The sequence below is a fragment of the Struthio camelus genome, chromosome 22, assembly GCF_040807025.1.
Source record: "Struthio camelus isolate bStrCam1 chromosome 22, bStrCam1.hap1, whole genome shotgun sequence".
Classification (NCBI taxonomy): Eukaryota; Metazoa; Chordata; class Aves; order Struthioniformes; family Struthionidae; genus Struthio; species Struthio camelus.
This window is the reverse complement of record NC_090963.1, coordinates 3,424,009-3,445,289: the sequence shown is the minus strand read 5'-3', so window position 1 is coordinate 3,445,289 and position 21,281 is coordinate 3,424,009. Positions and strand designations below refer to the sequence as shown.

Sequence of the window (21,281 nt, the reverse complement as noted above, 5' to 3'; positions counted from 1 at the left end):
GGAAGGTGCTCCGCACCCCATGGCCTGTTAATGAAATGTGACCAGCACTATGCAGGATGGGCCCTACGGCCTCCCCTCAGCAGTGCTGGAGACGGCTGGGGGGAGCAGGATCAACCCCTTCAGCACCAGGCATCCCCTGTCCAAACGCAGGGCCGTGCTCAGTGCCTCCCGGACACCGGCGCTGCACAGGCAGCTGGTGAAGGAAAGCGGCTTGGCCAGGGGCTGTGGCTGTGCCCAGGGAGCATCGGGAAGGTGATTTAAGTCCTGGATAAAACTTTATCCGTGCTGAAACGTGTGTGCTGAGCAGCATGAAAGAGAAGAGAGCTTCTTTCCCATTGCTTTTCTTCTCTCCTTTTTAGTTATTTATTTATTTTTAAGTAGGTCAGGGTATCTGTAGGAACCAGATAAGCATCAGCAGTGGCACTGCGCAGGGCACAGTCATGACGGAAGAAAAGGCAACGGCGGGAGCTCCGTATCCACGTGCTTCAGCGCGCGGCCGGCTCGGCGCGCGGGTTCGGCAGCAAGCGGCCGCCCTGAGCAGCGCCATGCAGCCGCAAATAATTCATGGTGTGCGGGGAGCGGGCTGGGGGGGGACCGACGACGACAGGCTGCTGCCTTCTTCTGACCCGCGCTAGACTGGCTGGGGGGGGTCAGACAGGGCTGCGACGCTGCGGGAGGCACCGGAGCGGGCGGACTTGCGCGGGACGGACTCGGAGAGCTCGGAGCCGCCGTTGGGTCCGCTTGCCCGGGAGGGGAGCCCCGCCGGGGCTGGCGGCACGCTCTGGCAAGCTGGACCCGAAACGCCGCCCAAGAAAAAGGAGAGGGGTCCAGGCTCAAGGGATGGGCTCCGAGCGCTTCTGGAGAAAGCAGGCGGGCTGGGGAGGGAAACGGCGCTTGTGTCCGGCTGGGCTCCTGCATGCGGCTTGGCAAGGCGTGCTGCGTGGAGCACCCTCGCGCTGCTGCCCCGTGAGGATGCAGCCCTTCTCCCCTTTCCCTGACTTTTCCCTTCCCTGTTCCTTACCCTCATCTTCCCACCCCTCCACCCGAAAGAAAAAAAACAAAACAAAAGGGCAACGCGAGCACGGGCGCGAGTCCGCATGGTTTGACACTGTTCCCCCTTCCATCTGTCTTTTCCTACCCAGAATTTCCCTACACCCCGTCTCCAAACGATGATCGCAAATCCGTGGTGCAGCCGAACATCCCCACACCCGTGATTGGGGGCATAGTGGGAGGAGTCTCGCTGGTCCTGGTGGTGGCCGTGGTGCTCGTGGTGGTGCTCCGGCGCCGGCGTCACACCTTCAAGGGTGACTACAGCACAAAGAAGCACGTGTACGGCAACGGCTACAGTAAGGCCGGCATCCCGCAGCATCACCCCCCCATGGCCCAAAACCTCCAGTACCCGGACGACTCGGACGACGAGAAGAAGCCGGGCCCGCTGGGCAGCAGCACCTACGAAGACGAGGATGAGGATGCGGGAGGCGAGCGCAAGCTGGGTGGCCCCAACAAATACGAGGAGGATGCAAAGCGGCCGTACTTCACGGTCGACGAGGGAGAGGCCCACCCCGAACCTTACGACGAAAGGACACTCGGCTTCCAGTACGACCCCGAGCAGCTAGACATAGCGGAGAACATGGTCTCGCAGAACGACGGATCTTTTATTTCCAAAAAGGAGTGGTACGTGTAGCTCGGCCCCCCCCCTTGCTCCACCGACACACACACACACATGCACACACGCACGCACACACACACACTCTCATGCAAGCGATGCCCTCCCGCTGCCCCTGCATCCCCGGCCAGCCGGGCCGCGGGCCGCTCGCCCCCACACTGCACGCGCGCTCGCACCCTCCCGCACGCGCACCCCGCCGCCCGGCACAGACTGCGGACGCTCCTGCTGCCCCGGCTCGGAGGCGACGGGGCCGGCGGCCGAGCGGGCAAGGAGGGCAGCTTTGCTTACGGATCTCTTTTTTTTTTTTTTTTTTTTTTTGGAGAGGGAGGGGAAAGGGGAGGTGGGAGGTTGGGTAATTATTTTCTCGGTTTTGGTTTTGCTTTTTAATTTCTCCGATGACTTTCGTCCCCTTCTGTGGTGTTTGTATTGGTCGGTGGCTTAGGTGTTCCTATTTGCTTTAACGACTGTTGCCCAGCCTGTATATTACACTCCGTTTGTGTCTTCACGTCTCAGACTGCCCTTCCGCCCCACTTCCCTCCCCGAGTTTCTTCCTGCCACTTCTGCACCCCCGAAAACACTGGAATTTGTTTGTATGTTGTTGTCTTCTTTTTTTAACCTTGGGAAGGGGTCAGGTGGGCTGTCCGTAGAAGGACAGAGGCCAGAAAAGCTGATGGCGAAGGAAACTTAGGTGCCGTTATGAGATGAACTGAATTTTCTTTTCCTGCTTGCTTTGTTTTCGATGGGGTTTGGGTAGCGTTCCCATTGCCCACTGCACGCCTGGGGAGATCCCCCCCAGTTTTTAATAACTCAGTAAAAGGAAAATGGGGAGAGACGGGGGAGAAGAAGCCCCAGAACAAACCCCAGGTGCACGGGCTGATAGCAGGGCAGGGAAACAGAGCTACCATTTTCCTCCTACAATTTATCACATCCTGGCTTTTCATTTTCTGTCGTTGTTTGAATGTTGTTTTAAAAGAAAGAAGAGGAGTATTTATTGCTGACATTTTTTTTTCCCCCGTGATGGTTCAGAGAAGTGCTGGCTCTTTTTGTTGTCGTTGTTATTGTTGCTGTTGCTGGCCACGGAGCAGGTAACGCTGGCACGTCTGCTGTATTAGGCACGCAGCGCTGTGCCCGCTGCGCACACCTTGCTGCCGGTGCCAAGGGAAGGGGACCAGCAGATACCACAAACTCACAGCCTTCAGCTCTGGCCCACAGAGCCTCGCCGGGCAGTTTCTCCCAGGGTACAATCCAGCGTCTTTGAGGGTTTCACTAGGCTCTGGATCAGGCCCCTAGGTCTTATTGTACCACTAAGGCTTAATTGTCATGTGTTTACACCTTTTTTGGGGGGGGGGGAGGGTCAGAGCATGGGGGCAGCTGTCTCTAACTTTTAGCGACAACCCTAGCCGACAACCCTAGCCGTCAGAGGTTTTGCTTAGTCTGTGCTGATTGCCACTTTCCCCATATCCCATCCCTCTTCTAAGGAAAGCCTGGGCAGATAGGGCGGGAATGAGCGAGCCTGGGGCATTGATCTTATCCTCCTTCCCTCTTGCCACTGCGCTGTGACGGGGAGGCTTGGACTGCTGCTATCTCTGCTCTGTGGATAAATGGGATTCCAGACGCCAGGGCCCTCGCTCTGACACTGACCGTATCCGAATGAGATTCACTGGCTTGGGGTTTTTTTTTTCCCCCCCTTCTTTTGTGTGTGTGCGTGTGTGTGTGTGTTTTAATTTGATGTATAAATAAATCTTTTGTTTGGAAAGAAATCCCCAGTTTTCTGAGCTGTATTATCATGCACATCTAAAAATAGCAGCACTAATTCTCCCCCTGCCTTACCCAGCGGCTGGGTTTTGTTCCATAGCATCTAGCAGTTATCCTGCTATAAAGGGGAGGGTGGAGAGTCAGACCCACGCAGATGAGTCAAGGCCAGACCTCTGACCCACGCAGCCCCCGATGCTTTCCTTTAGTGTGCAGTGCTTTGGCCAGACAACACCGAACTCAGCCTGAGCCATCCACGTTTGGTAGCTTGCGTTTATTGTGTTAGTGGTGTAAGGGAATGGGAAATCCGATTGTTATACTGTAATCTTTCTGCTGTTCCTGCCAGCCCTCTGTGCTTCCTGGTTTCTGGCAGAAGAGCCAAATAGCATAGGAAGGCTGTTTTGTATCCACTTGAACCAGGGCAGACAGAGATTCCCATGGGATCTCTTGGGCTGGACCTTAAGAAATACGGCTGAACCTTCCCGTGTCCGTCCTCGGCTGCCAGGAGCATGGGAGTATCAGAGACCATGCCGGACAAGTTCATCCTTATTCCAAATGTGAAAGCCCATAGTGTATGGATTTAGGAGATCTCATTTTTCCACCTCCTGCCCAACTTCCGAGCAAACCCCCCAATGAAAAAAATGAAATTTCTAACATTTCTCCGTCTCTCTGATTACTAGTAGGGGCTGATCAACAGGGGATGTTGTAAACCTGCAGAGGGAATGACTTCTCTCTCGTGCCTTGGAAAACAGCATACCTACGGCTTTAATTCCCCCACCACCAAAGTATGAACCCTGTAATCTGGGTCAGGGCAGAGCAGCATTGCTAAGCACTGTACCTTAGCCATGACTTGCTGTAATCTAACACTGGGGTATGCAGCAGATCCTGCACAGTTCGTAGTTCAGAAATGACTCCTACCAAAGTTCTGCTCCCAACTGAATAATCCTTTAGATTCGAATTTCATAACTGGGCTCTAAAAAGGGCTGTGACAAAGTCTCAAAGCCCAAACTTTGGGTGACCCAAGATCAAGCTCAGGGTGGAAATCTGGTGGCACAGACCCTCTCTGCAAATTTTCCTCTGCGCAGATACATGCTGCAAGGAGATGGATGGATTTGGAAAAAAAACCAACCTTTTAGAAAATCCTCAGGGTCCAGCCGAAATTCTTTCATGTTCTGCATTAGTCATGGGCAGGGGCCACTAATCTGACCTGGAAAACTCAAATTGCATTGAATGCACAGCATTGCAGCAGGGAGACCTGGATGTCCCAGCTCCTTGCCAGCCCTGCAGAGCCTCTAGAGACCAGTTGGTGACAGAGCCTCCAACTGTCCATCGCACTCCTTGTTTGCAGCAAATGGAAGTGGCAGATGCCATGGTCTGTTTGTGCAAATATGCCATTGTGAAATGAGGTTGTGTGTGCTAGCAGTCCCATAGCACGCTCTGATGGGGGGATGGCTGCATAAGGCAGTGCATCTTGTATATCTGAAACACAAATAAGAGCTGCCTACAAGTTAGCTACCCAGTAGGTGAGTGTGTGCTTGCATGGGTGAAGCACAGTAGGGACTGTAGGCAAATCCTAGGCTTTTGCCAGTCAGAGGCACAGGCAACAGTGAAGTCATCCGCTAAAGATTAAGGGTGCAAAGCTTGGCAAATGGTGCAAACTGGGCTGGGGGAAGACAGGATGAGCATGACTGTTTTTGAGTTATGGTATGGCTTGCAGGAAACATGAACAAGACGGCCTAGGAAACATGCTTTGGTAGTTGTTAGCCTTGCACTTACAGGTATCATTTTTTGAGATGTGTCACCTTTAGTTTATTCATTGCCCATTCCTGTGCTGTCTGTGTAGTTAGCCATAAGGGGGCTCATAAAACGGTGTGGCTCAGAGAAAAAGAGGAGGCAGAGGAGCAATATGGTACTTCCAAGCTAGAGCCTGTATATGGGTACTTTGTGCCAAATCACACTCTTTGCTCTACGGGACAGGAACCCCGTGCACCAGGTCTAGGAAGGAGCCCGGCCACATTAGCTCATTAGTTTGGTTCAGAAGAAGGGTCAAATGATTATTTTCCACCCAGGACCTGGGCAAGCCTGGAGTGGAAGAATCCTTAGTGTTGCATGGCATAGAAGTGAGGTACTCTGCAAGTTCAAGGTTCAGTAGTCCTTTCCCTCTCCTCCTCATCCCTAGGCCCTTCAGCATCACACCACTAGCGTAATTGCCCCCCATAGCCATAAAGAAATGCCACCTCTGTGCAGCGGTTTGCTTCTGGCTGTCCCTTGCAAGGTCAGCTAACTGGCCAAGAGACTCTTGGAGTGGTAATTGGCCAAGTGATTAGCCCTTAAGCTACGGTGAGGAAGGAGAAAAAATGTGTGGAAAAAAAAATTAGATTGATGTTTCATCTGAGAGCTGCTTTGATACAATAACAGTATCACTCCCTTCTCTGGGTTAAGTTGCTCTGAGGGGGCCCTTGAAGGTAATTAGATCAGTTTTTCCACTAGCATCAGGAAGACGGTGATACCTGTCTATACCTGAATGTGGAGAGTGAGCTCATTAAGCATGCCAAACTGAAGCCCGTGTAAATCCTGCTCCCTGGGAGCTGTTGCAGGGGAGTGAAAGGGTTGGCGTCTGCCCAGCACTCACCCTGATGCTGCTGTCAACCAGGCAACTGAGAGCTCAGGGAGAGGAAGGATCTGTTCCTCTTCGTTCCGCTTCTTGGGGACGGCGTCACTTGCCCCTCTGTGCTTCACTTTCTCTGGGTGGGCCAGATGCTGGCCAACTTGAGTCAAGGCACCAGTTTTAAGTGACCCACTTTTTACAGCTACATAGGTGTGCTCACAGTCTGGGCCAGTTGGGCCACCTCTCCAAGGGACCCTCAGGCTGACTTAAGTGGAAATTCCCTGCTTCTCCACTCCCCTTTGATCAGAGGTGCTAAGGAGGTGTAAAGTGTCCTTGCTGGACCTGACAAAGAGCAAGCAGAAACTGCCTTTTGGGAGATCAAAGCTGTTTGTTGCGGCACCCTTCCCTTCACGCCCAGGTCCAGGAGCTGGATGATGGTGTGGTGACTCCCCTGGGTATCCCTTGGGTGAGGGTGGAGCACGTTCCCATAATCTCTCAGGCCTGCGGGCACAGAGTTGGCCTTCTCTCAGGCTAGGTGCTAGGAAAATGCTGCTATCCAGGAAATTGCCCCACTTCAGGCTGGAACTGAACTTGTATATCCCGTTAGTTGTATGTGAGTTTGCTTTCTGCTGGGGAAGGACCGCTCCCTGTGCTCCCAGGGAAGTGTCCATTGCTTAGAGGCTGGGTGTTTGCAAAGTGCCTCAGAGGCATGGACATTTGCCTTGCCTCCCTTTGAAAGGAGGTGCTTCGTCCAGATCCCTTGACTGGGTTCTTGCCAGCAGGAGACATATCAGCACGGTGCTTTTCTCTTTGCCCTTCCCAAACCCTGATCCTGGAAGGCAACTTGAGGCAAAACCTGTAGCACTTCAAGACTAAGACAGGTAGATGGGGAAGCCTGAACAGGTAGACGAGAGAGAGGTGGCCTTGGGTCAATCTGAGCCCTTGTATTACATCACTGCAGCTCTCACCATCATCTCAGGAAATGGCCCACTAAAGGAAATTTGAATGAAGGTGAATTTGGGCCGAGCCCCTAGCTGCTCCCCTGTACGAGAGATGTACTGAAGCAGACACATCTGTGTCATAACCCGAAATAACCATGTAGTTAATGTACAAAAACACCCCAGCTGTTTTCCTGCTAGGGCTTATGTCTAGGATTATTCATTGCAATTCACCCTAGTGATGTTATTTTCCCTAATTTAATTACAAGATCTTTTTTTCCCTCTTGTTAAATCATTTCATTCAGCCAGGGGAAAAAAATTTAAAAAAAAAATAAGATTTCTTTGGGAAAAAAAAATCATACGAACTCAAATGATAGCACCAAACTGATTGCAAAGACATAAGAAACAAAGCAAGCCATTTTCCAAAGGTTGAGACAAAAAAGAAACAACTGTTCAGCAGAAATCACGGAGGGTTAGAGAGAGAGATTCAGAAGATTGATCTTTAAGCAATTAGAGAAAGGAATGCAATTAGAACAAGGGCTGCTGGACTCCTTTGCTGTTTCTTTCTCATACACACACACATACATACATGCACACGCGCACAGATTTTTGGAGTTTTGGGCTGCAGGTCATTATGCTGAAAGAGTGGAGGGCATCTCACAGCTTAGCACTCAGTTGCTCAAAAAGACAGGAGATGGGCAAATATCTCACATTAGCCAGCTGCACAAGGCACTGAGAAGTAATTATAATGTAAAAATGGGTGAGGTAGGATGGGGGGGGTATCCCAGGCCCACATTTTCTAAGAGGAAAAGCAATAGGGTATGTTGCAGGTGAGCTGTCTGGTAAAAAAGGTTAATGATTTCCTATTTGACTTGTGATGGGTAGAGACTCCACTACCCCTGTGCAAACTGGACAGGAGGTGCTATTGGAAACGCCTGAGAAAGGCTTGACTGTTTGGAGATGCAGACTTTGGTTTCGGCTTCTCCTAGCCAGGGAGGTTCTGCAGAGACAGCTTTGAACCGTCGTGGTTTTGAACATGCAGTCTATGTGAGGGCTTCGCTCAAAGAGCTCGCGTGAGCTGATCGAGGAGAGCAAGCCTTTGGCCAGCAGGTTAAAATTCACTGGAAAGTTCCCACTTCTGCTGTAGCACCAAAGTTACAGGGTCTTTGTTTGCTCTGCTGGGCTGCGGGCAGTGGTCCCTGGTGGTAAGAGGAGGACACTGCCAGCACTGTGTGCACTGATGCCTGCTCTTTAATCTCCGTGGCTTTCGATAGCACTTTACCCTCCTCTGGTTCACAAATCCTCCCTCTTACCCTCCCCTTTGTAGTTGAAGCAATTTGTTGTTGATTTGAGCAACTCCTTGAGAGAGGCAGGGGAAAACTTGCGGTAAGGGAGGGGAGGGTGAGCCGCCTTGGGTCCACATGCTGCCTCACCACCGCTCCTAAAACTCGCCCACCTCTGCTCCGAGGGCTGGCCGTCCTGCGGCAGCTGGGCAGAGGAGCCAGGAGAAGGCCAGCAGCTTGCAGAGAGGACAGCTAGGGCTGGGGTGCTGGAGGTAGATGGTGCTGGTCTTCTGCAGCGGGACGAGGGAGAAGAATTCAGTCCACCTGCAAAGGAAGGAAACCCAAGCCTTAGGGGGGGTTGAGTTCATACTTTGGACCAGTGTGACTTTCCATATGTTACGTACTCGAGGGTAAATGTAATAAGCATATGGAGTCAGATCCTCCACTAGCATAAACTGGCACTTGTGGACCTACTCTCATTGAGGATCTGGGGTTTTTTTCTTTTTTTTTGGCGTTTTTTATTTTTTTTAAAAGTGTGATTCCTTAACTCCAGTGATTTTATCTCTCTTTTTCTTCTTCTTGCTGTAATTATCATTGTGGAATAAGGACTACAGACAGACAAACAACCCCAACCCCACATTTTTTTTTGTAATCTGTGTTGTAAGTGCTTTTGTAAAAAATAAAAAATAAAAATAATAATAATGTAACAGACTTTTATGATTTTTGTTTGGGTTTTTTTGTTTTCCATCCTTTGTAATAATTTGTTTTGGGGTCCAGGGGGGGCATTTTCATGGTTATAATTTGTGTGGGCAGGGTGTTGCATCACCCTTCCTTTTACTTGTATAAAAAACAATAGTGGCTCAGCTGTGGAAAAAAAAATGTACTTTTTTATAAATAAAGAATTTTAAAAAAAGAAACATTCTCCTCTTTTTTGTGCATCTGTGACAGCGTCATTCTGCAACCTGTGGCTGGTGGTTTTAGAGGGAGTCACACTGGCAGAAATGGCATCTGCTTTCCAAAGTCCTGGGTCTGTTGCCACGATATGCAGTATTTTGTAATGGGAGTTGCTTGCAGATGAAGGTAGAAGGCTGAGGGTTAAGAGATCTGTGAAACAATAAGTGATCTGGAGACGGTGGACACGAAACGGCTGACTGTTTTTTGCCAGTGACTTATGTGGTATTCTGTGAAATTCTTGGACAGTAGATTCAAAGCTGACGAAAGGAGTTCTTTTTTTTCCCCATCCATGTAAACTGTGGAATTCTTTGTCATGGGATGCTGCTGAGACCAAAAGTTAACCTGGGCTAAAAATAGTTTAGAAAAACCTATGTAAGAAGAATCCATCAAAGGCTATTAAACATTATGACATTATCTCCAGCTCAGGAAGTTCTTAAGCTGCAGACAAATAGCAGATGGGACGATCTATTGGAAAAGTGTCAATACACACTTGCTCTCTTCTTAGGTTTTCTCTAGGTATCTGTAATTAGCTGCTGTCAGGGACAGGATACTGGGCTAGGCCCACTTTTGGTTTGACATGCTACGATGTTAGGATGTTCTTATTGTGCAACATTTGGCTACTGTGGCGATCATGCATCAAAGACATGCAAATGCTGCAGGGATGCTAAGGGACCTCTGGGAGGAAAGATCAGTGAGACTGCATCCCTGCATCTCAGTTTCCAACCCCTGCAAGGGGAAGAACAGTTTGCCTTTTGCCGTTCCTCCAATGTCCTGACTGTGAATATATGCTACAAAGCAAGCCTTGTTCCCAAGGATCAAGGCAGACAACTCTTTTGCAAGGGAGGGAGAGAGAAAGCAAGCTTGAGATCAGAGAAAGTGTGCATGCTCTTCCTTGCACTGATGTCAACAGGCACTTTGCCATGCCTCTGGCCTAGAGAGCAGAATGCTCCTGGGAAGGGATCTTTGCACCCAACTTCAGCACATGGATGATCTGGAGAATAATTTTCTCCAAGTGATCAGCAAAGACTCACTCCAAAGCTTTGAGCCTGTGGGACTTCTTGTCCACCCCCGGCCATGTAAGATTGCGGCTTTGTAAATCCATAAAGACAGATGCTGTTGGATTTTCTGGTTGCTTTAATTCTGTTTGTTTTCGGATCGCAAAACATCCTTGAAATAGCAATGGATTTGAACCAAAATGCAGCACTCGCCATCAGAGGGAGTGGGATCCTGACCCAAATCTGAACTTGGACCAATCTCCTTTACGAAGAGATGAGCTGGACACAGAGGAAAGGGTTCAGGATTAGGCTGGAAAGGAGCAGTTTGGTGCAGACTCTGCACTCCCTGTCAGCAACAAAGCAGGCATGGAGCATGCACCAGAGCTGCAGGAAGCTCTTTGATACCAGGGTAGGATGATCAATGCACTGCGTGCTGCTTGACAAACTCCCTCCAAGCCTCATGACACAAAAGGAGCAAGTTCCCTGTCACTCTGCCAAAGAGGGAATCTGTTGGGACACATCACTTTGGAAAGGGTTTTAGATAGCATTGGGGAGGCTTCCTCCAGGTGCAAATTGGGAAAAGGCCAGGAAGACTCTGCCCTGAGCCACCACCCAGACTGGATCTCCATGTTCATATATTTCACTCTCCTCAGCTTCCCTTTTCTGCCAGCCTCTCTTGGTAACAACAGATGTTGGCAGAACAGCATTGTTCAGCTGCTGTCTGTCAGGTCAGCGGCCCTAGGAGAGACCACGATACAGAGGGGCAGCATCCTACCGAACTGGACTCGCAGCAGCTGGTGCAGCCATGCAAACCAAGTTTGGGAGAAAGGGGGGAAAGAAAAAGAGCACAGGAGAGCTGGGATAGGACTCTAAGAGGGAAAGAAGGACGGGAAGGGCTGCCTTTGCCCACGGTCCTGCTGGGATGCACCCCAGGGAAAAACTGTGCTGATTTCCCAGGCCATGTCTTACAGTTAAGCGATGATGGATAAAACCCATTGCACGGGGCCTCTTCTTGGCAGCTCAGGTTGCAGAGAGCTGGACACATCGGGACCTGACTCCCATACAGTGCCCCTAAGTATTGTGTTTCTCTGGAACAAAACAGAAACATGTTGGGGGCGGGAATGCCAGTAATGCATGTAGCCCATGGAAAAATGGCAGCACGGCTTGGATCTCTTCTCAAAGCCACATCTCTGCAGGCAAGCACTGTGGGCCACGAAAGCAGCTTCAGAGCCCTGTCAATCAGCGGAGGCGCCAGCAATTAGCCAGTGGAGGAGCTAGATCAGTGCAGGAGATGATGAGCAAGAGAGGATCCTGTTTGCTCTTGGGCTGTACACCCAGCTCTGAGCATGGTCCAGCAGCAGAGGGCCAGTCCAGCCCTGAGGGAAAACCATGAGATTCACCTCCCTAGAAGAGGGAGAAGTATCCAGCCCTGAGAGTCCAGGGCTGAACTATCCATGATGCAGATAAAGAGCTGGGCTCCCAGTTGGTGTAAACACTTCCAGCTTTTCTGACTACAATACAGCTATGCTTATTTCCACTCGCACAGATTAATGCTGCCTAAGTAGGATTTGTAGCGAGTGAGAGTGAAACATAGGTAAGTGCAAGCAAGGAATCACCTCTTCCTGGGCACAGACACCTGAGGAGGAGATATCTCCTGTATGCTGGGATTAAGGCTTTGCCCAACACTCAGAATCCAGTGGATCTCCCCAGGGATCCCCATGCATGGCAGACTGAACTGGCAGATAAAGGCCGTGTACCTGGGAGATGTCAAACTGAGGCTTTGAAGGTGTTGGAAGCTGTAAGGACACCGGAGGCAGGTCAGGTCACAGAGCATCAGTCCAGGAATATCTGACTGTCAGTCTAGAATTCATTGAGAGGTAAGCGCTAATGCATATGCAAGTCCAAGTCAGAGCACCTCCGGTCAAATGTACCACTGAGTCTCCTAGAGCTAGTCCAGAATCACTGGAAAAGTACAAGTGAGAGAAACCTGCCAGTTTAGAATAGAGCTGGGTGAATTGTTTGTAGTAACAAATACATTTGATTAATTTTTTTCTTAATGTTTTCAGATTATTTGCAAACCTATGTTTGATTTGTATGAATGTGCTTGTTAGAGGAAATTGCTTTATGCAAATGTATTACAGCTAGGGGACCCTGTGACACGAAAAAGTGCTGTTGAGCCTCAGATGCCCTCAGTTAGGTCTGGCAGAAAGAGAAGGGGGGCTGTTTGACTCCTCCTCCAAGCAAAGCACTTCACAGCCTTCCCAGACCTGTTTAGATGCAGGCTTCCTCTTGCACAATGTTTGCAGAACAAGGATCAACTTATTAAAAAAAAAAAAATTGATGTGTGTTGCACTCCTAAAATTTTACATATTGGCAAGCAGAAATCAGAGAGTCAGACATGGCTGTGCAGAAGCATATACACCATGATAAATGTGCACATGTTTTAAATACAGGTTCAAGATGTTATATCACTCTCCAGGGGATGAGTTATCAAAAGATAATAATTATTATTGCTACCAGCCATTGGAGTTGCTCCCTTAGATTGAGCAGTTGAGGTGAATGTTCTGGCCTCAAACCTGACTGAGCCCAGTCCAAGGAGCGTTATGGACATTCCCTTCTCCATAGATTTCATGGTTGCTGCACCAAATCCAAATCCCCAAAGAAAAAATGTGGGCTTTTGACTGAACTGTGTGGGATTTGGGGATGAAAATGGCTTGGGTGAAGAACAGGCACTAGATACCTTTCTGCCCCTTTGCAAAAACCACTGCTCTGTAGTTTGCTGATGAGCTCAGGAGGAGCAGTTCAGTGCTAGCTAAATCCTACGAGATCAAAGGAAGTATCCTTTGGAAGGAGAAGAGGTTTCTCTTTATTAGATACCTGGTTGTTAAGCTCTTTTCTAGCCTAGTGCCTGAGCAGCTGGTATATCTGGGGATATGCAGAGTGAACCCTTTCCCTCCATCCATCTGCCTCCGAACTACTGCTAGCCCCATGGAAAGAGGTGCCTGAATGTTTCAATTTCTCCTTTACCTCTCTGTTCCTCTCAAACCCCAGCCATCCTGTTTATCTTACAGTTTTGAAAATAAAATTGCCAACTTCACACCTGCTAGGCTTAACTGATTGCCTGTCACTTGGAGGGGGGGAACCCATCCGTATAGCCCTGGCCTCATAGACTCTGCTCGCCATGGTAAATGTCTCCATCCTTCAAGGAATGAAACATTTCATTTCCCATCTCCAGGCCTCATCTCGCCCTGCTGTAGATCCAAGCCCTTCCAATTACCTTTTTGCAATAGTAATGAACAGTAGTCTTCTGCTAGCACACAGTTTTATCCACCCAGGGAGCTCATCCTATCATGAAACACTCATCCTCCGAGGTCCACATTTTCCCTGCTGTGCAAAAGAGTGCCCTTCCTTCGGGGGTGACGCAGAGCAATGAAACGACTTGAGTAAAGGTGTGCAGGGAACCCATGACAAGGCTAGGTGAGGACTAAATTCGCATATTGCTCATCAGCGCACAGTTCTGCCCATGGGATGTATACAAACACGCTCACATCCCCCATCCCCAGCAGGTGCCTTTCCATCTCCCTTTCTCTACCCACTCTGAATCTGCAGAGGCTGGAGAAGACTTAATTCTGGCTATGCAGCTTAGCCAAGGAGGAGGTGGGAGGAGGAGGAGCAACAAGCAGAAGGAGCACCCAAGCCAGCTGCTGCCAGCTGTGCGAGGTCCACGGCTGCTCATATGAACGCTGCAGCTGTCTGGGCTTGTGAATGGATACTGGAGTGGGAACGCAGAGTCTGAATGGCTCGAATAAACACTGCAGAGCAGTCCAGATCTAATGGCGTGGGGACTTTTGTAATAGGAGAGAATCATAATTACATAGAAATTAGTTACTTAAATGGTCACTTCCTGGGGTTTCATTGATGTCCGATTAACTTAACTTTTAATTTGCATAAGCAATAAATGTTTAATTATGTTATTAATATATTTGAGTTGAGGAGCTTATGGGGTTTTATAATTGGCATTTAACTAGATAGTTCCAGCATATTAACTGATGTTTTATAGCTCCATGCGAGGTTTCCCAATTACAACTGACCTAAAAATTTGCTTGGAGGACCTGCCTTGAAAGTGTTACCTGAGCTACAGGATAGAGGGAGATGATGATGACGAAGAGCAGAGCCCAGAGGAAAGGCTCTGGCAGCTCTCAGCATTGCAGGAAGGGTGCAGTCCTACGCACTCCGTGGAGGCATCAGGGCTTCTCTCTCCACCCAAGGATGCTCTTTCCTTACCGTCTGCAACCCTCCCCTTATCAGAAAGAGGGGTCACCTCCCCTCTCTCAGTATCCAGCTGACTGCCAAGCCCAAAAGGCTGATACGCAGTGGGGGATTAGGGTAGCAGGGAGGGAGATTAAGTGATGGGGAAGGCTTGTCTGGTGGTTACAGCACGGCCTTGGGACTCGGGTCAGCTCGGGGAGTCCTGGCTGAAGCAGGCACCAAGGCTATATGTTCAATGCCCAACCCTTGCTTGTTCTCCAGTTTCTCTGCTTCACGTTAGCGCCTGTTTCTTTCTTGTTAAGGAATACCCTTTAAGGCCCGTTTTCAACAGACTTATTGAAAAGCTGCATCTAAGCATTTTTTCCATTTTTCTCTTCCTGATCCTCTCTCCCTTTTAAAAGTATGTGTGCTTCAGCAGGGATACAGAATATTGCAACGGCTGTGCCACAGTGGCTTTAGTCTCTAATGAGCTCCTTTGCAAATTTACCACTGCTTCATCCAGGGATCACTTAGGCACTGAGGTGGTTATTATTCCCATGTGGCTGATGAAAGCACTGAGTAGCATCAGGTCCACTACCACCCCCCTTGCAGACTCTGGGAAGAAACATGCCCACTGACAGAGATTCCCTCTTGACAGCTGCTTCTGAAACTTGTCAGTTAGCCACTCTTAATCCATTTTCTATTCCATATCTGCACTTAGTTTGATGACTGGTTTAGTAGGCAAGGAATGACATTGTGTTTGATTGACAAGATCCATTTCCCAGGAACCTTGTAGACTGGCATTGATTACATTCCTATCATTTAATTCTTTATTAACTGGATCCTGTGTTAGCTTTTCCTTTGGTGCCAGCAAATCAGTCTACAGGTTTTCAGGTCATTCCCTGTGAGCAGTGTTCTAGAATTTAACCTACTACTTCAAGAAGTACTAAAAACTAACCATAGTGAGTTAGAGGTCTCCATGGCCGAGTCTTTAAACCCATACACTAGCTTATTTTGGCCTCCAGCAAACTCCTCAGTCTTGCCATCCTCAAACATTTGGAAATTAGTTTGTCATCTCAGAAGACACAAATTTCTACTGCTCTCCAGAGATAGATCAGCAACAGTCTTCTGCCTTTTCTGAATCATTTCTACCCTCTTGACCGTCTCCATGTGGTAAAGGGCCTATATAGCATTGAAATTATTCTGTTTATTCCTGTTGTATTCCTTACGGTATCTTCAGCTTCCTTATCAACTGCCTGTCCTTCGTACCTTCTCTTTCATACCAGCTGATCCCTCTCTTTCCAGCTTTTCCATCTGATCTGTGCTGGGGTTGGGGGAAGAGAACTTGTGTTCATTTCTAATTTCCACTCATAGTCACTGAATGAAGTACTTTTGAACCAAAGTTGTTTTACTGATTGTAAGACTAACACGTACAGGCTATCTATGAAGATCTTTGTCAGGATGTTTTATGAAGTCACTTCCTTATTTAGATGGGAATACCAAATAAAAATCAGTGGTCCTACAAGTCATTCCTAACACAGGGAAAGGAAGTCAGTCTTGCATTCCCCCCCGCTCCTTGCTGGACTCGTACAGTTCAGGACTCTTGGCTTCTCTTTGGTTTAGTAAGAGAAGCATCATTCTTTGGCTAGAGCAGGTGTCCAGGAGCCTGGACTTCTGGGTTTTTGTGTCACTGACAAGCCAGTCTCTCCGACTGTGACTATTTCCCCATCTGCAAGCTGACAGATACCCAGCTGAATAAAGTTACTTGGATAAATATTGGTGGTTACACACTAAGATAGCGACTGTTCTCTAAGACCTGCAAGACATTTCAGAGACTAAGATGGAAGGTGTGATAGAAGTCTTTTGTTGCCATTAGTAAGAGAGAAATCAGGAAAGGGTTCAGGAAAATAACAGCTGAGCTACCTTCTGCCTCACGGTCCCTCTCCTGGAACAGGATTGAACACAGGGCGGTTGGGAAAGGCTGCAGCTGCTTTTGCTATGTCAGTGCTGGCGCAGTGACAGCTCTGACTTAGGGGAAGTGGTTTGCACCCTCAGAGCTGTTGGATGGGAATGGTATGTGCAATGAGCATGAGGGGAAGTAGTGACTCTGCTATCCAGGTCAGGGCCACCTGAATATCACACACTTTCATTCCCGTTGCACGCCTGACCCCCAGCTCCGACAAGGCACTGAGGCAGCTGCCTTCCTGCATGGAACTAAAGCCTGGATTCCCTGTGAAGATGCATGTTTAACGTCAACCTTCAGCCCCTTGAGGGACGGAGAAACAGCCCATCACTCCAGAAGGGCTGACAGCTCCCTCTGTGCACTGGGAGGCTGCAGCGTCATTCTTTTGTCTGGACTTTAATGGATCTCAAGGATTTTTGGGAAGCTGCTGGAGAGACAGAGGGCTGCACAGAGGGATGGTGCCACATGGCAGAGAGCCTGCTCGGGACAACAGCCTCGAGCTCCTCTTGCGGCTGTGCTTGCCTACCAGTCACATGCGGCCCCGGAGCAGGTCAGGGAGTGGGTTACCATGGAAGATAAGAGCACTGTAGCCCTGTCTACACTTCAGTTCACTCTACTGTTCATGCGCTTTTGGCCACAGGAAAGAGAAGCAGAGTCGTTCCTTCTCTCCCTCTTTGCATACCCTGTGCCTGAAGTTAACCTCAATCAGTGCCCCTGCACAGATGCTAACAGGGAACTGATCTCATTCTTTGGGGACAGCCAACATACAGTTGTCCCTTGGGGTAAGCAGAAGCATCCTGGAGGCAACAGGAGGTAAGTATGGCCCAGAGCACATGGTGAAGCCGAGACCGAGATGTTCGCATGAGTGCTGCTGAAGATTTTTGAGCAAATTAGCTCTATTAACACAAATGATAAGGGTCTGAGCTGTAATCCCTACACCTTCTATTTGACAGGATTCATTTGGTGGCTGCTTGTAATAGCATAACCTTAATGGACTCGTCAAGGGAGCCAGTCTCTATCTCTGGCTAAACATGGATTAGGGGCCAGGCTCTGCTCTAGCCAGTGAAAGCAGGCTCCCAAGATCCAGAGAGACACCCTTGGGTGTAATGAGGATCAGGATTTGGCCCTTCATTCCTCTAGGAGAGGCAATTTCAAGTGTCATCACCTCCACAAAACTTTACAGCAGAAGAAATAAATTACCAAAGGGATTTGATTGTTCATTACTCTGCTGAGCTGCAAGGAAATGAAGTAGAACTAAAATTAAGGGCTGGGAGGCAGAGGAAATGTCAGATAACTCCAGGGCCCATCTTCTCCCCCAAAGTAGGCTGGGGCACTCTTCAGGCTGCTGCACTGGGCTGTAAAACCCCTGATTCAGGGAAGCCAGGGATGCCTGGGGCCCGTTGAGTGGACCAAGCAGGGTGGAGAGAGGGCAGGATGAGGCATATGCTGGATTTGGAGAGATGGACTAGAGCCAACAGGAACAAAGTCCATTCCCCTCTTTGGCTAGAGCTAGTGAATGCAACAGAGAGATGGGAACATAACAGAATTCAGAGTTAATGTAGACACTTCTTGGCTGAGTCAGAAAGCTCAGGAATGTAGCATGCACAGTGTGCAAACAGAGGGGCTCACTGCTGCAAATAATGCATTGCTGTTGCACCTGCCTGAACAACTGTCTCTTTCTGTTGCACAGTAACTTCTTTGCTAAGCCAGCTCTGCCCTTTCATACAGAGAAAAGGCTTCCTTCCTAAGCTATCAAACCATGTTTCCAGTTTGCTTCAGAAGTGGAAGAAAACCTGACCCAGTAAGAGGGCTCGGCAGTGGAGCTCCCACTACAACAGATAGTCCACAAAACTCCGTCCTTGCCCCTGCTGGATCTCATGGGGTTAACATCCTGTTCCTATTGCTATTACCCAAGCTGCATCCCTACTAGAGGCAACTGGAGGAGACTCAAGCAGGAATTGCAAGGGGAGGTCACTAGGGGTTAAAGCTGCATTCCAGACATGCTGATGCTTTTCCAGCCAGCAGCTACTTAACCAAGGACGGCTCCTCTGCTTCACATGCAAGAGAGAAAAGGGAGAAAGCTGGTCATTAGTGGGCAGAACTGAGCTGCCCCCACCACTGGTGAATGGCAAAGCAATTGCCCTTGCTGGAATGTGTGTGAAATCTCTGCTAACATCAAGCACATCCATGCAGTTGGGTTCGCTCTTCAAAGGCAGGCGCCCTAGGGAGGGCTGGCTCTGCACGGCATGCCGCCAAACTCTCCCAAAACCTCATCAGAGACGGGCGAATGGTTTGCAAAGTCTTTAAGTGCTAGTTGGGCTAGTAAAAATTGTAGAGGAAAAACAAGATGGGCATGGCCTTAAAGGGACGCTATGATTAGTGCCCAGACTGTGGGAAACCCATACCCCAGAAGGCGCTCTATGTGCAGGGGATACCCAGTAGTCTGGGCTTGGGCAGAGAAGAATTAGAGGGGATTATCAGGTCACTCCCAGAGGGGCTTGGGAGTCATGAGGGCTTCCCACTTGTGGGAGGAAGAGGAAGGACAACCCCGAGAGCAGTCAGGAACTTTTGTTTGTTTAACCGCCCTTCGCCATGCTGGCTCTTGGGGTGAGCTGGCTGTGTGTGTGGCAATGGGGTAGGATTTCCAAGGACACGAGGCAGGAACCCAGCACAACAGCAAAGCTGGGTTCAGAGCGACGGCTTGGCACTTGTGTGTGGCAGCTAATTACATAAATGAGAGTTACATCAACAAATACCCTGGCTGGAGAGGCTGTGATGGCTTTTAAAATTCCTCCTGACTTATATTAGGGCACAGAGGCAGAATAGCAGTTCTGCCTTCACTTTGGCGTTTAACCTTCGCTTGGCTGGCTGTGTCTCCGACTCCTCAGCTGACACACCAGAAGCAACCTTTTCTTGCTAGCAGTAGAGGTCCTGAGCTAATTCTGTGGCTGGAGGAGTTCCTGGGAGATAGAGCTGGGAAAAGCTGCTGGAACCTCTCTGCTCTCACTACACTTTCATCACCAAGTCAAGCCCAGATACTCCTCTTGCTCAGAAATCCCTTCCAGCCACCTTTGCTAATCAAACTTTCCCCTTCTCCCCATGCTGAGGTCTAACTCCGCCCTTTTCTCCCACTGTGGGTCACCTGATGAACAACTGGTAGTGGAGCTGGTTCTGGGTACTGCAGGGGTTAAGTGGTGCTGCAAACTGACCATAGAGCATTGATTTGTGCTGTCACAGGATCCGATTCTCCTGAATGAAAAATGCTCTCATAAGCCTTAGTTTGCAGCCTGGCCACTTGCACTGACAGTTGGGGTGAGGAGCTGAGCTGGAGCTAGGTCCAAGCGGTGTTTAGCGGGGAGATGACTTGGGTGTTGTGCTCCCCCTTTTCTCCTTTACTTCGGAAGCCCCCATTTAGGCCAGGGCAAAAGGAAGGGCATGAAAATGGTGGGCTCAGCCTTGATCAGATGAAGGAAGTACAGCTGCTGAAGGAGCAGGATGGCACTTTAGCCTCACACAGTAATGGTCCAGTGCCATACCAGTGTGCAGGGAGCACTTGCAAATCAATGGAGCAAGGCCAAGCCCCTTGCTCAGCTTTCCAGGCAGCATCTTTCCCTTCTCGGTCTCTTCTGTTCTCTGGATACTTAGCTGTTACTACAAGGGATATACTTGAGATACACAGTGAAGGGAATTGCCCCCAGAGAAACCGACCCCCTCTCTCCTCCTTCAGACCTAAGATCCCCTCCAAGCCCTGCTGCTCATCCTATCCTTTGGACCATCAGCTCTACCAGCACACAGCTCTGGCTCTCCTGGGAACAGCATTTCATTAACCCTTTGCAAACACAAGGTGTCATGAGGCTCTGAATCAGCTTGTGCCAGGGGGTAGGTATGCTATTGAAATGTGTCTTGAATTAGCCAATCCTGCTCTCATCTTTAAAAACCGAACCGAAAACGTATTTGTTCTGCCAAGCTTTTCAACTCAGTTTAATTTAGCTCTGTGAACTTGCCGTGTCTCAGGCTCCCTGGAATGTGTCAGGCGGGATGTATTATAAATATGTATCATCTGATCTCATTGTCTTGCTTGAAGTTTCAAGGAGGCAGAAAAAGTCCAGGAAGCACTAACCCCTTTCAGTGGATCAGGATGGTGATCCAGGTCACGGGCAGGCTCTTTTTGAGCTGGCATTATACTGGGACAATCTGCTTTAGCCATGCAGGGTTACATGCCTCTGAACAGAGATGCAACTGAACACCAAGGTAACATTGACTCTAGCAAAGCTGGCAGCTAGAAGAGCTTCAAACCTACCAGCATAAAGAAAGGAGAAGAATCACGATTTCCTGATTCTTTCCCGTTGATTTGCCGTGTATCTGTGAGCAAGGCAGCACACTGCTGAGTGCCTTGGCTAGCCAGCCATGAAGTAGATGGGGATTTGTTTTGTTTGGGGAGGGGATAAAAGAGAAGGCGACCTACTTTGCAATTGGTTACAGATGCAGGCAGATCCTTGAGCAAATGGTTTATCAGAGGTGCTGTGTATTGTTATGCTGGTTATCTGGGAAATACTGAGGGATGAGGTTAACATAAGGAGGTGGCAAAGACAGGAGAAAGGCATGCAGTTCCCTTTGAGCAAACTAGCTTTACCCAGAGCTGCAGTGAACCGGGCCTAGAGGCCTATTCAGCTTGCAGATTTATCTGGAGGATGCAGGTTAGTGCCTCAGCAATTAAACAGGGCTCAGGCTTTCTATGAGGCAGCTGAATACATGGTGGATAGTCAGGGTGCAAAGACAGCAGTACCTGTCTGGGACCCAGCCCTCTCGTGTGAATGAAACCTTCCTGCCTGCCAGCACCTCTGTCCTATCGTCACAGCTCTCTGTGCAATTCC

General features: G+C 49.3%; 1 protein-coding gene across 1 annotated transcript in view; it reads left to right on the top strand.

Annotated features, from left to right (window-relative positions):
• Positions 1-8,958, top strand: part of LOC104143524 (nectin-1-like) — a 73,712-nt gene extending 64,754 nt beyond the window's left edge. The window contains exon 6 of the mRNA XM_068916715.1: positions 1,143-8,958. Within this exon, the coding sequence (XP_068772816.1) occupies positions 1,143-1,684 (542 nt within the window). The 3' untranslated portion in view covers positions 1,685-8,958. The remainder of the gene's footprint in view (positions 1-1,142) is intronic.
• The last annotated feature ends 12,323 nt before the right edge of the window (positions 8,959-21,281 follow it).